General features: G+C 58.6%; 2 protein-coding genes across 5 annotated transcripts; both read left to right on the plus strand.

Moving 5' to 3' along the window:
• The first annotated feature begins 1,938 nt into the window (after nucleotides 1–1,938).
• On the plus strand, nucleotides 1,939–13,476 carry PRMT1 (protein arginine methyltransferase 1). Of its 4 annotated transcripts, XM_053905637.1 has the most exons (12): nucleotides 1,969–2,065; nucleotides 4,253–4,306; nucleotides 4,839–4,940; nucleotides 5,745–5,900; nucleotides 6,042–6,105; nucleotides 7,753–7,895; nucleotides 8,660–8,747; nucleotides 8,842–8,957; nucleotides 9,575–9,725; nucleotides 10,020–10,141; nucleotides 11,171–12,800; nucleotides 13,009–13,476. In XM_053905637.1, exons 1-11 carry the CDS (start codon nucleotides 2,030–2,032, stop codon nucleotides 11,252–11,254), a joined length of 1,116 nt encoding a protein of 371 aa, XP_053761612.1. In that variant the 5' UTR covers nucleotides 1,969–2,029; the 3' UTR covers nucleotides 11,255–12,800; nucleotides 13,009–13,476. The 4 variants fall into 4 exon arrangements, with proteins under 4 accessions (XP_053761613.1, XP_053761612.1, XP_053761615.1 ...); XM_053905638.1 differs by lacking the exon at nucleotides 4,253–4,306 and having other exon boundaries at nucleotides 1,939–2,065; XM_053905640.1 differs by lacking the exons at nucleotides 1,969–2,065; nucleotides 4,253–4,306 and adding an exon at nucleotides 4,587–4,610.
• Nucleotides 12,733–13,476, plus strand: ADM5 (adrenomedullin 5 (putative)). The gene is given in 3 exon segments (XM_019425647.2): nucleotides 12,733–12,800; nucleotides 13,009–13,105; nucleotides 13,108–13,476. Coding segments are annotated over 3 exon segments (273 nt in total). The 3' UTR covers nucleotides 13,216–13,476.
• Nucleotides 13,477–14,449: the final 973 nt, after the last annotated feature.

A 14,449-nucleotide genomic window follows, 5' to 3' on the forward strand; every position in this document is an offset into this window, starting at 1 on the left:
CAATGAGTCCACAGAAAGACTCCTGCATGAACAGGGATAGCCACTTTATCTTCATAGCCCCCCAAAGTATACAATGTCCATCAACAGGGAAATGGATAAACTGCGATACATCCGTACATTGGAATTCTCCTCGGCAATAAAAAAAGTTTGCAGAAACGTTACATGCAACAACTTGGGATGACTCTCAAAAGCATTATGTTGAGGGGCGCCTGGGTGGCTCAGTCGGTTAAGCGTTCGACTTCGGCTCAGGTCATGATCTTGCAGTTTGTGGGTTCGAGCCCCACATTGGGCTCTGTGCTGACAGCTTTGGAGCCTGGAGCCTGCTTCAGTTTCTGTCTCCCCTTCTCTCTGTCCCTTTGCCACTTGTGCTCTGGCTCTCTCTCAAATATGAATAAACGTTAAAAATTAAAAAAAAAAAGCATTACGTTGAGTGAAAGAGGACTAACACAAAAGAAAACATACTGTATAATTCCATTCATTTGAAATTTTAGAAAAGAAAAAGCTACATTGGAGCCACAGAAAACAGAAAGTGATCGCTTCTAGGGTGGGGTGGGTGGGAGAGGTACTGACTACAAAAGACTCATGAAGGAAATTTGTGGGGTGATGGATATATTCCTCATTCACCTTCATTCAACCGCAGATGTCCTCCACTCATGATGGTTCAACTTGCAATGTTTGGTGTGAAAGGGGTACACTCTGCGTTAGAAACTATACTCTGAGTTTGAATGTGGATCTTTCCCTGGGCTCGTGATCTCTCATGTTAGGCCACAGCTCACGGCCAAGCAATCACGAGGGTAAACAACCAATACACATACAACCATTCTGCACCCATACAACCATGCTAACAGCATTCGATGAATTAATTCTATGAGATATTCAACATTTAAGTATAAAATACTCTCTGTGTTGGATGATGTCGCCCAAGTGTAGGCTAAAGGAAGTATTCCAAATATTGCTGAGCTATGATTTTCGGCTGGTTAGGCGGATTAAATGCATTTTCAAGTTCCGTTATTTTTAACTTACTATCAGTTTATTGGGGGCAGGGACGTAACCCCATCATAAGTCAGGAAGGTCTGTAGTAATTTTTTTCTGCAAGAGGAGAAAAGCTTCCCGGAAGAGGTGGCATCTCAGGTGTGCCCAGAAAGATGTACAGGAGTTGACAGGCAAAGGGAGGTGAGTATTCCAGCGGGGGCGGGGACCCGGCAAAGGCCAAGTGGCTTGAGCGGGGTTTGTATTTAGAAAACTCGGGACAGTCAGGTAGAGGACTAGGTGGCTATATGTCGTGAGGCCTGAGTCCTATAGCTGACTTGTTTCGGACCCAGACAAGCCCTCCTTTTCTTTGAGCCTCTCACTGTCCCTCAGGTAAGTGGGCACAAACTCCCTTGTTTCTCCTGAACTCCCATAGGGCTGGGAGAAGCCACCCAAGGCTCCTTGGAGAAGCCTCCTCCAAGGGAGGAGGAGTGACAGTTCCTTTGAGCCAATAGCTGGAGCCTAAAGACCGCCCTCCCTCACTCCTCGTGGGCCAATCGCCGCATTCTCCTTGAGACCAGCAGCTTGACAGGGCTTGTCCAAAGTATTCATGACGTCACATTCCGGATAAACCAATAGCAGCTATTAAGAGGCGGGTTGTTTAGGTGATGGACAGCTCTCTTTCAAGATGTCTGCTTAGCGCGGGGCCCACCGGGAAATTTTGAGGCGGTGCTTGGCGGAGCAGGGGAGGGAACTTCTGGTAGACTTTGCCCAATCATAGTCGTAGTTCTTGCGATAGACGGACCGTCTTTCCCATCCCGTCGACTTAAGGGGGCGGGGCTCCGCACACCAGACTGGGCGGGCCCGTCAACTTTGATGGGCGTCTTCTTTGCCCAGTCGCTAAGCGATATTCTCAGACGGGCCGCCTCCATTGCCAATGAGATCTCCTGGCGGGGTCGTGGTGGGCGGGCCGTGGACCCTCCGGTATAAGGCGGTCCCGGGGGAGTGCGGAGAAAGGGGGGGGTCTCGGCGGCAGGAGGAGGAGTAGGTGCGGGTGAAGATGGCGGCAGCCGAGGCCGCGAACTGCATCATGGAGGTGAGCGCCCGGAGCGCCGCCGGGGGTAGGAGGCGGTTTTGGGGTCGATGTTTTGTGCGTTCGTCGTGAGGAAGGGGCTCCGAATGGGCGGATTGGGGCTGAAGGGTCTCGGACGTACGGAGGGGAAAGCGCATGCTCCAGATCCCAGGATACAGTTTGAGGTGCGGGTTTCCTGGCTTTCGGGGGCCTGCGGCACCCGGTCGAGCCGAGGGTGTCGTGCCCCCTCCCACGTGGAGGAGGGCTGGGGGCGCTTCCGGCCAGGCCCCCACGTGGCCGCGCCACGGTGGGTGGGGAGGGGGTGTGCCGTGCCCGGTGGCCCGGCGGGCTCCACGTGCGGGACAAAGGCCCCGCCCCCGACCGGGGGAGGGGCGCCCCGGGGGGGCGGAGAGGAGGCTCCGACCCTCCCTCCGAGGCCCCCAGCCGTCTCCCCCGGGATCGCTCTGTACCCCTCGGGGTGGGCTTACTTCGGTTCCTCGGACAAGTAAAGGGTCTCTCGAGGGGAGCAGTGTAGCTCGACTCTCTACAACGCCGTTCCTGATACCGGGGCATCTGCTTAGGCTTCGGTCCAGGTTTCGTGCAGTCATGGGTTGGGATTGGAGGAAGAGGAAGAATTGGTTCCCACCGGGCCCCCGGTTTCCTGTCCGTGGATTCTCCCCTGCCCGGGACTTTGGGAGCTGGGGGGATGGGGCATGCCCCTGTGACCTCCCTCTGGGTGGTGGGGGGGCCTCTAGTTGAAGGAGATCCTTCCCGATAAGGCGTCGTGCACCCCCTTGTGGCCATTTCTGGGTGTGTGGGAGGGACATCTTTTTCATGGGGCGTGCCCCAAAGCCCACCTCCCCGGGCGAGGGGAGGGAGAGTCTCTGCTATGAAAAGGATGTGGTGGAATATAAATTACCTCCTCTTGGAGATCTTTCTCTCCCCGGCGCATACGCGAAGGTGGGGTATGACCCCCTCCCCCCTTCCTGAAGCCCTGTTTGAGGGTCCTGAGCCTGGAGGCTTGAAATGGTTTCCTGAAAGGTTTAGTTTTTGTGCAGCCATGTGGGGTTGGCTGCGGTGCTGTTTCAGGCTCTCTTGGGACCTGCCTGGTCGTGGTATTAGTGGTGTTCAGAAATGGGTCCCAGTGGGAAATCCCCTTACCAGTCACCCTGTATAGGTAGGTGTCCTCACTGGCTGGGGGTGGGGTGGGGGTGGAGCTTGGAGCTGTGTGGGTCACGTCTGTGACTTCATGCTTCTTGGGGCCCAGAGATGATCACATCTGGAAGAGATGTAATCTGATGGGGCCTCTGAACTCCCTCCTCTTCCCTCGTAGCATTGGGGGCAGGCAGCTCCCAGGGGTCACTCCAATGACCCCTCTATCCTCCTTGGCTGGCTCCTGGACCAGGGTCTGTGTGGGTGGAGGAAGTACTTTCCTTAGAAGTTGTCTCAGGACTTGGCCCCACACGGGGCGGATAGGCGGCCGTGGTGGGATGGGGGGGGGCGGTTTAGGGCCTGGGTCCTGGGATGGGGATTGACCGGTTAGGGGTTCCAGAGTCTGGCCTCCTTCCCCAGACTCTGCCTGCATGGGAAGAGGGTAATTAGCTAGGAGACTGGCTCCAGCTGGTTTTGTTTGGGGGCTCCCTGAGCCCAAGGCAGGAGCTAGTGGCCAGGGTGCCAGCCCTGCCTGTGTGCCACACCTCCTTTCTGGAACCCTCTCAGACAAGAGACTTGTTTGCAGGGGTGGCAGATGCCCAGTGGGTACACCCTGCCAGCCCCCCCCCGCCAGCTACTCATGGCACCCCAGGATGGGGGTGCGTGTCAGGAAGTGTCACATAATCTGGGGGGATTAGATGATGAGGGGGAGCGACAGCTGGCAGTGCCTGTGTGCCTGGCGGGTGCCAGTTCCTCTGGCCTGGATGGGGGAGGTGTGGATGGTCAGGTGCCTGGCCAGAGAGGGACAACTTGGGGGCGGGCCACCATCTCTCCAGCCATAGCTGGGACAGAACCCCATCTCTTCTCCCCCCACTCCCCTCCTCCCTTTTAAAAGCAGCCCTGCCTCTTTACTTCTCCCTCTGCCACCACTCCCCGCCAAGGAATAGGCAAATTGCAGGAGACACCCCCTCCCTCCCCTGTGAGCTGGGGGTCCCCTGGCCTGGCCCTCCCCTAGCCACTCCCAGTAGCTAATCCTTTCTCCCTGTTACTCTCTCCTAGAATTTTGTAGCCACCTTGGCTAATGGGATGAGCCTCCAGCCGCCTCTTGAAGAAGTAAATATCCTTTTGTGAGACCCTTCCCCACATAAATATATCTTGCCACACATCAGGCCCTTTCTAGCCGGCTAACCATGATTCCTCTTGCTTCAAACCAGCTCACCCTGTGCCCCCAAACCGTTAGCACAAACCCCCTGCAGGTTTGTGGCTCCCATCTGGCCTCCCCAAATACTGTGGCTACTTCCTTAACTCCATTTCCAGCCCCCCTTTGCCCTTCCCGTGTCTGCCTCAGTTCTGCCTTCCCCTCCCCTCCCCAGCTGTGGGCTGAGCTAGAGACGGGGGCAGAGAAACTGGAGAGATGGTAGGCGTGGCTGAGGTATTGGGGTGTTCCCCTGGATGGTGCTCTGGGGGGGTCCTGGAAGAGGAAAGTGGGGTTGTTAGGTTTTGGGGGTTCTGGGGGAGGCAAGACGGCAGGCGGGGGCTTAGGGTTGCCATGGTACGATTCGGGAGGGAGAAGTAGGGACCTGAATGTTTGAGAGGGCTTGGAGAGCCCCCAGATTTGACCCATGCTCCCGTCCACCCCTCCCAGGTCTCCTGTGGCCAAGCAGAAAGCAGCGAGAAGCCCAACGCTGAGGACATGACGTCCAAAGATTACTACTTTGATTCCTATGCTCACTTCGGCATTCACGAGGTGAGTGTGAGCAGCTCCAAAAGCTGCCGCATCTTGAGGGGGTTAATGTGCATCTTCCGGAGGGCTGGAACTTAATGTCCCACGCATGCGCACTGCCTCTCCTGGCAGCGGGCCTGGCCGCCCCTCTGGGTAGGAGGCACACACCCCGGGGTCGCCTCTCCCAGCCGTTGCCTTGGAGACGGAGCTCAGCCCTTAGCTCTTGGGAGGCTGGGGTTGGGGCGCCTGCCTGCCTCCCTGCCTGCGACTGCAGCCAGAGGTCAGGGTCAGCTGGTGTCTGCCGCCCTCTAGTGTCCGGTGGTGGGACTGCCCCCCAGCCTCTCCCGCCCGGATGCACGGGGCTTCAGGACCCTTTTGCACCTTCTGGAAGCTGGTATCCCAGAAAGCGCCTGGGATGCGATTCTGAGGACCTCTGCTTTTTATTTATTTTTTTTTTTGCAAAGGACTCTTTTTTTTTTTTTTTTTTTTTTTAACTGTAGTAAAATCTACATAAACTATGCTGGTTTTTTTTTTTTTAAGTGAAGAGTTCAGTAGCACTGAGTGGGTAAAAGCCAGAGATCACTAGGGCTTAGGAGGCAACCATAGAATCGGGCCAAGGTGCGAGGGAGTTTAGTCCATCCAATCTGATTTTACAAATAGGGAAACGGAGGCATGTGGAAGAGAAATGACTTCTTCCAAGGGGACTAAGAAGTGGGAGGGCTGAGCTCTAGCTCTCCAGACCACCAGTGTGTCAGGGGCCAGGCTGCCCCGTTTGCCAGCTGGGGCCGCGGGCACCCTCATGGCGTGTTTGTGTCTCGTGCCCCCCAGGAGATGCTGAAAGATGAGGTACGCACCCTCACGTACCGAAACTCCATGTTTCACAACCGGCACCTCTTCAAGGACAAGGTGGTGCTGGACGTGGGCTCGGGCACAGGGATCCTCTGTATGTTCGCTGCCAAGGCCGGAGCCCGCAAGGTCATCGGGGTGAGTGTCCTGGGCAGGCGGGTGGGCCTGGGCCTGGGGACGGGGAGGGGCCCCTTAGGGCTCAGGGATTGGATGGAGGGGAACGGGGGGCTGAGGGTCGGAGTGGGGGAGTCTCACCCTCCCTTCTTTCTGGGCCCCCAGATCGAGTGTTCCAGTATCTCTGATTATGCGGTGAAGATCGTCAAAGCCAACAAGTTAGACCACGGTGAGCCCAGGAAGAGAATGGGTTTGTGGGGATGGAGTGAGTGATTTCCCACTTCCCCGGGGCCCTTGGCAGTGGGGTTCGACAATCCCCATTGGATGCACACACCTCTGCTTTCTTTTTTGTTTTTTTTTTATTTTTTTTTTAACGTTTACTCATTTGTGAGAGATGGAAAGAGACAGAGCACAAGCAGGGGAGGGACAGAAAGAGAGGGAGACACAGAATCGGAAGCAGGCTCCAGGCTCCGAGCTGTCAGCACAGAGCCCGATGTGGGGCTCGAACCCATGGACTGTGAGATCATGACCTGAGCCAAAGTCGGACACTTAACCGGCTGAGCCACACAGGCGCTCCCACCTCAGCTTTCTTATTCAGGCTCTGGGGGCGGACACGTAAGCAGCTTCTGAGATGTTCGTCCCTTCGCACATAACGTCATCTCACATATAAACTAGCATGTCTGTGAGGTCAGTTTTATAAAAGTAGGATGCTCGGGTCAAAAATACAAGTTGTGTAGATGTTGCCGCGTTGCCTTTATTTTTTTTTTTTTCTTTTTAATGTTTATTTATTTTTGAGAGGGGGAGGGGGAGAGGGAGATACAGAATCTAAAACAGGCTCCAGGCTCCGAGCTGTCAGCACAGAGCCCAGCGTGGGGCTTGAACCCACAAACTGTGAGGTCATCACCTGAGCCAAAGTCAGGTGCTTAGCTGAAACACCCTGGCACCCCACCCAATGGCTTTTAAGTTCCCACCTGCAAGGTTCGAGGGGCAGAGGATATGAGAAGACGGTGGGTTTTCGGGCTGTGGAGGCTCCTAGCATTCTAGAAACTGAAGTGATTGTTATCTTTTTAAGTTAATTTGTTTTGAAAGAGAGTGCGTGCCCGAGCCGGGGAGAGGGAGAGAGAATCCCAATCTGGCTCTGTACTCTCGGCACGGAGTCTGACACAGGGCTTGATCTTACAAAGCAGGAGATCATGACCTGAGCTGAAATCAAGAGTCAGATGTTTAACTGACTAAGCCACCCAGGTGCCCCTGAAGTGATTTTTTTTTTTTAAGAGACTAGTATATATAAATTAAGAGAGAGAGAGACTAATATAATGAGCCCCCAGGTACCTATCAGTCAGCTTTAAATGTCTCCGTTTGAAGCAAATTTCAACCATTATATCATTTCTCCTGTAAATCCTGCTGTGTGTGTCTCTAATAGATGAAGCCATTCAAAAAACATGACCATATTGTTAACGGCAAAGTCTTAATACCACCTAATGCCTAATCCATACAAAATTTCTGCTTCTGCCTTAAAAATATCCAGAGTGATGGACGAATTTTAAAACGGAGTTAACAGAGGGGCGCCCGGCTGGCTCAGTCAGTGGAGCGTGCAACTCTGCAACTCTCCCATCTCAGGGTTGTGAGTTCAAGCCTCACTTTGGGCATAGGGATTACTTAAAAAACAAGAAATAAAAAAGCCTGAGTTCACAGAGCGTGGCTTCAGCTGGTCGAGTTCTTTGAAGATGCCCGAATGCGGCCCCCAGCCTTTCCTGGATAAAACGGGCTGCTCAGTGGGGTCCCTAGGCCCTGGCCCGCCCCCCCGCCCCCCGCCAGAGATACGCAGACGGGTGTCCCCAGGGCTGGGTGCACGTGCCTCTGTCTGCCCCTGCAGTGGTGACCATCATCAAGGGGAAGGTGGAGGAGGTGGAGCTTCCGGTGGAGAAGGTGGACATCATTATCAGCGAGTGGATGGGCTACTGCCTTTTCTACGAGTCAATGCTCAACACCGTTCTCTATGCCCGAGACAAGTGGCTGGTGAGGCCCCCGGCGGGGTGGGGGGCTGCGCGCTGGGGCCAGGCTCCTTCGGCCACGTGTTGAATACCTGTCGGTCGGGGTCTGGGCAGAAGACAAAAGCCATGGCAGATATTTCCCACACAGGGGATGTCGTACAGGGGATTGACCGCTCCGATGTCGGGGGGCCCGGAGCCAAGATGGGATGTTACAGGCACCAGGAGCTAGACATTGACGAGTGTCAGGAGGTGGTCGGTGCTGGGAAGAAGAACACGGCAGGGCAGAAGGATAGGAGAGGCTGGAGGGCCATGCTTCCGGGTGCTCAGATCAGAGCAGGCCTCCCAGGGGGAGGTGACTGAGACCTGGTCAAGGGGAAGGCTGCATGACCTCCTGGGGGAAGAGCACCTGGGCCCAGGAAATAGTTAGTGCAAAGGTCCCGGGGCAGGAGAGTTTTTACTGTGTGTTGAGGGACAGGGAGCGGACTGAAGAAACAGAACGTGCAGGGGGCCTGAGCACTCGCATGAGACTTTGGTTTCTCCTCTCAGAGGAGCCAGGGAGGGTCCTGCAGATCCTTCAGAACCTATGAAGGACAGGTCTGACTTAGGTGCTCCTAGATGAGGGCGTGAGGACAGAAGCCAGGAACCAGTGAAGAGGCCGCTTGTAGGAGTCCAGGTGGGCAGGGCGGAGACAGAGCGTGTGGATGGATAGAGAGACGCAAGTTGCCCAGTTTTGGGGCCGGTGTCCCAAGTCTCCCCCCATCCTTCACACCCTCCCCCTCCCCTCGGCAGGCACCCGATGGCCTCATCTTCCCAGACCGGGCCACGCTGTATGTGACGGCCATCGAAGACCGGCAGTACAAAGACTACAAGATCCACTGTGAGTTTGGGTCCCTCGGACGCCCGTGGGGCGGGACTGGCGTGCCCTGAGCGCCCCCCGCCGGGCTCACCCTCCTCCCTGCTTGCCTCCCCAGGGTGGGAGAACGTATATGGCTTTGACATGTCTTGCATCAAAGACGTGGCCATCAAGGAGCCCCTGGTGGACGTGGTGGACCCCAAGCAGTTGGTCACCAACGCCTGCCTCATAAAGGTGAGGGGGGGAGAGTGTGTGGCCAGGTTGTCCCCGGGGTTGGAGACCAGGAAGGGCCGCCACTCGGGCCTGAGCAAGACCTCAGGTCCAGGTGTTTGTCTTGGAGTCTGACCTGTCAGCCAGAGGTGGCGCCGGAGGCCCAGAGAAGCCACCTTGACCATCAAAAAGCTCTGTGAGCTAAGCCCGCTCGTGGTTCGGACAGAGGGGTGAATTCTAGAATTGTGCTTGGCCACGAGAGGTGGGCCGAGAGCCAGGTGGAGGAAGAGGAAGTCTGGAGCGAGTGGAGACAGGAGCTGGATGGGCGACCTGGCACCCTGCCAGACAGAGTGCCGGGGAACCGTCCTAGGGTTTTGAGCCGGGGGTTGACGTGATCTCATTGCCATGTTTTCACATCACACTGGCTGCCATCACGAGCGTGGCGGGGGGGACGCCGGTGAAGGGGTAACGGGTGACACTCCAAGCACGGGCAGTTGCTCTAGGAAGTAGGACTGTCCAGTTTGGGCTTCCGGTGGGGGGGGGAGGGGACTGGGGACTGCCGCGTGGCACCCCCGGGTCTTCGGCCGAGCGAACGCTGGGCGGGGTGCCGGGGAGTGGGGCTCACGGAGCCTGTCCCGCAGGAGGTGGACATCTACACTGTCAAGGTGGAAGACCTGACCTTCACCTCCCCCTTCTGCCTGCAAGTGAAGCGGAATGACTACGTGCACGCGCTGGTGGCCTACTTCAACATCGAGTTCACTCGCTGCCACAAGAGGACAGGCTTCTCCACCAGTGAGCGAGGGGCGGGGCCGGGGTGGGGGCTGTGCCACAGCAGCCGGCAGAGGGAGCCCGTGCTGTGACCGCGGCTCTGCCAGCTCACCTGAGCCTGTCCTGCCTCACTTTCCCCACCTGTGAAAGTAGACGAGGTCCCTCTCCAGGACTTGATGGGAGTGAAGGGATTCGGGGATGGTGACCCCTGTCACCGCTCAGTAAAGGTCATCAAGGGGCCGGCCAGAGGGAAGGGCCCGGCCAAGGCCCGGGGATGGGGGGGCGGGGGGTCCTGGCTGACCCGACCGCACCCCCCAGGCCCCGAGTCCCCGTACACGCACTGGAAGCAGACCGTGTTCTACATGGAGGACTACCTGACCGTGAAGACGGGCGAGGAGATCTTTGGCACCATTGGCATGCGGCCCAATGCCAAGAATAATGTGAGGCGCTGCGGGGGTTCGGGGGTGGGCCCAGGAGGGGCACCTCCGCCTGTTCCGGGGCCCCGGCAGCCCAGCCCTCTCAGCTAAGTTGAGTCTGAGACCCCCAGAGAAACCCCGAGTACATGGGAGGTCGAAGGCTCTGGAGCCTGGAGTCCAGGGCGGGGGCCTGGGCTAAACGCGTGGGTCTGTGCGCCCGGGTGGATCCTGATCGGGGAGCACAGACGGAGGAGGCCCCAAGGTCACGCCAGCTTTCCAAGGGAAGCTGGAGGTCTTCCAGCAGAGGCAGCTTTGCTGCCCCCCAGAGGGCATTTGTCTCTGTCTGGAGACATTTGGGGCTCTCAAAACTGGAGAAGGGATGCTTGCTACTGGTGGCTCCCGGGAGTGGCAGGGATGCTGCTGCGCATCCCGCGGTGACCAGGACACTGTGGTACCGAGCTTGAGAGAGAGAGAGAGAGAGAGAGAGAGAGAGAGAGACAGACAGACACACACACACACACACACACACACACACACACAGTGACACCCGTGAGCTAAAGAGACAGGGATGCCCAGAGACAGGAGAGGAGCCCAGGCACCTGGGATGAGGTGCAGCGAGGACTGAGGGCAGGCGCCATCATGGTTATAGGTGACTTTGCCCCGAGCCTTTCCGGGGAGTCCTGGGGGGTGGGGAGCATGGAAGTGTTGGCTTCCCGGAAGCTTGGGAGCAGAGGAAGTGCGGAAGGCGGGGTTGGGAACCCCTGAGTTTGGCTGGAGAGGGGTTTGCTTTCTTCAAAAGCAATGACGCCAATGGCTTGGGATAGGGAAAGGTCTCGGGGTGTGGGAGTCAGAGCAGCCCGGTTGGGCCGGGCTCCAGGTGGGCTTGAGGGTGGGACCGGCCCCGGGGAGTCTCCAGCCTGGCCTTGGACCCAAACAAGACCCCACCGGGTCTCCTGGGAGCAGCGCGCCCCGCTGCTGCCTCCCGACTCCCGACGGTTCGGCTCTCTGCCTGCCCCGTGGCGCGCGCCCCTCACGTCTGCCCTCTCCCCACAGCGCGACCTGGACTTCACCATCGACCTGGACTTCAAGGGCCAGCTGTGCGAGCTGTCCTGCTCCACTGACTACCGGATGCGCTGAGGCGGCGCCCGGCTTCTCCCACCCCGGCCGGGCCGGCCCTGCAAGGGCCCAGGGGCTGCGGCATCCTTAGGCAGTTTGGGGGCTCCCCCTTCCTCTCCTTCCCTCCCTCAGAAGGGGGTTTTAGGGGCCTGGGCTGGGAGGGGGGGGGCACATCGTGACTGTGTTTTTCATAACTTATGTTTTTATATGGTTGCATTTACGCCAATAAATCCTCAGCTGGGACGGCTCGGCTTCCTGGGGGGCGGAGTGGGGTCTCTACCGTCCACACCCTCCACCGGGGTCACTTCCCCCGTCCGCCCCTCCGGGCCTGTGTCCTCCCCCAACCCCCTCACTCATGCCCCCTGAGGCCCCATTCCCACTTGTCCCCATTGGGCAGGGCTCCCGCTCCACTGCCCTGCTGGGCTGGGGGAGGGTTGGGGTGTGGGTTCCCAGCACAGCTGGGCCCTTAGGTTTCCCAGAAAGCCATCTTCCCCCCGCCACCCCCCCCAGCACACACATTGTTCCTCTGGCTGTTTTTTCCTGTCTGGGACCCTCCAAGGCCAGGCCAGGGCTGACTGGCAGTGACTGCTGCCCTGCCTGCTGCTGCCGCTGGGGAAACTGAGTCATGGGGGGATTGTTAGGGGATAGAACTTGTGGGGAGGGGGTGTCTGCTTCTCTCCCCAGCCTTGCTTGGAACTTGGAGTTGGGGGACAAGGGAAGGGTCCCCTCCTAGGGCCACAGGGCCTCCCCGCCTCCCCAGAGGCTATCCCAACCTCAGCTCCCCAGGGCCCCTCTGTTCAGCCTCTGCTGCAGGCATGGTATCCACACCCGACCCTTCCCACGGCCTTGTGTACAGAGCCCTTCGTCCCCCAGGATGCTGTCCCAGGACCTGGACCACCTAAGCCACCAGAATTTTCCTTTTCATGGCCCTGCTGACACCTGCTTCAGTACAGCTGAAGCCCTAGGCCCTGTGGGTCTTCGCACCTGTCTACACCTCTTCCCCTTCCAGGATGGTGTCTGCAGGCTATTCCGGGGCCCAGACTCCCTTTGTCCACACCCCCGGGTGGCTCTGCAACATGCCCCGCATTGTCCTGCCCACGAAGGAGCCTGGCCATTCGAAGGCAGGGGTCCCTGATGGGTTGAGGTTGAAGTCCCAGAAGCCCAGCGCCTCCCTGCCCCCACCCCTTTCCTGGAAGCCCTAAGCTGTGTCACCACTAGCAGGTGTCAGCTGCCCCGCCCCTCTTCCCTCCTTAAAAGGTCAGAGCGCCGCTGCGTGACCAGCACACCCGTGTGGGGCTCCGACGCCAAGGAACAGGACGTGGGGATCCAGGTTCTGTCTCCCCTTCTGGCGTGGTGTGGCCTGGACTCGGCCTCGGTTTCCCCACCCCCGGGGGAGTGGGGACTGGCACTGAAGCGGGAGTCGGGAGGGGGCGGGGCCGCACTCCAGACGGGCCGCTTCGCCCAGGGGTTTCGAGGACCACTCCCGGCCCCACCCCACGATGACTTCCCACGTCCTCCTGTTGCTTCTCGCCTCCTCCATCCTGGGGGACCCGGACTCTGCGGGCAGGTGAGAAGCGGGTGGCGGCGGGGACCGGGCGGGAAGGAGACCGCGAGGAGCTGTGCGCCCTCTTCAGGCCACGGTTTTCCGCGTCGGTGGAATGGTCATCTACACGCGCCTGCCCCGTGGCGGAGCTCTGGGTGCCCCGACCCCACCGAGACCCCTTTCTCGAGAGGATTCCGTTTGAACCCGGTCTTCTCCCATGCTCCTTCCCCAGACGGCCCCTGCATCAGGTCGCCCAGAACCGCAGGCGCCTCTGTTCCCTGGGCACATGCCAGACGCACCGCCTGCCAGAGATTATATACTGGCTCAGCTCTGCCTCCACCAAAGAGCTCTCAGGGAAGGCCGGCCGCGAGCCCCAGGACCCCCACAGCTACGGGCGCCGCCGTAAGCGCGACGCCAGAGTCCTGCTCCGTCTCTATGACCCTGGCCCGAAGAAAAGAGGCCAGCGCAGTGCCCGGCTGGCTGGGTGACGTCGGGCACGTCCCTGTTCCTCCTCTGGCCTCAGCTTACCTACCTGTGTATTGGGGCCACGATCCCAAGTTTCTTTTGCCCTCCATCTCCTGGGCTCACTCAGAAACTGTCTCCCCCCGGCTGTGACTGGGCTGGACTCGGTGCACACCGGACCTAGCATGTACAAAGAATACTATCGTCCAGAGCCTAATAAAACGAGTTTCACGTTTCAGCCTCTGCTTGTCTGTGCCCATCCCGGCCTCCCAGTCGGAGCTCAGCCTGTGACATATTCTCCCCCTTTATCCGTGCACCTTTTCCCACACGGAAGTCCCTCTGCCTGTCTCCCTTGAATCCAATCTGCTGTAGCTTCCCTTTCGCACCACTCAATCCGCGCAGCTGCTTTTTCCGTGGGCGGTTTTGGTGGGCGGGCCCAACTCCCCAAAGTAGCCCTCCCTCCTCGGGATGGTAGAACTTTGATTCGCTCCGGCTCGATACCCACGCGCGTGACTTTACACGTACCCAAAGGTGGGCTATGAGTACCAAGCTGAGCCTCGTTTTTCAAAGAGAGTGAGACAAAGCGGAGTGGGAAGCTCAAGAACCTGGGGTTCAGAGGAGAGGAGCTGCTTAGAACCCGGGAAGCCAATGGTAGAGAAATCAGGCCGGGTAGAAAAAGGCTGAAGGCTAGGGAGCGAACGGAGGGAGAGGATTGGACGTTGGGATTCGAGGGGGCGGGGATAGAACGCAGAGGGTTGGAAGGGGGCGGGGACAAAGCCAGGGACTTGCCTACCCGGCGAAGGCACACGCGAGGCAGAAATCAGGGTTCCTGGATGTTGGATAATCGGGAGCGGCCAGGAGCTCCGGAGGCCCGACGACCAAGTCGTGGACTCGTCGCACTGGGATTGGACATATGCAAGTGGGAGACTTGGGTCTGGCGCTCTGAATCGGGGGTGGGGGGTGGGCTGGGGCTTGGGTTCCAGGATCGGCTCGGCGGACGTCTGACTCAGCGTGGTAAGTATCGCACCGGAGGGACCCGAGCTCCCGCGGGGCCGGGAGGCCTGTGTCTTGGGTTGGGCGTGCGGGCTTCTCCATCACTCGTCCTCGAAGCTCGCATCGGCTCACAGTCTCAGCATCCCTGGCTGTGAGGCATGCGCAGTAGGGTGCTCCCTCCCCCACCTCTTCCAGCCCCCGGAGGGGGGAGGGGACGC

This window comes from Panthera pardus, unplaced genomic scaffold (genome assembly GCF_024362965.1).
Source record: "Panthera pardus isolate Hobbes unplaced genomic scaffold, ASM2436296v1 HiC_scaffold_18, whole genome shotgun sequence".
Lineage (NCBI taxonomy): Eukaryota > Metazoa > Chordata > Mammalia > Carnivora > Felidae > Panthera > Panthera pardus.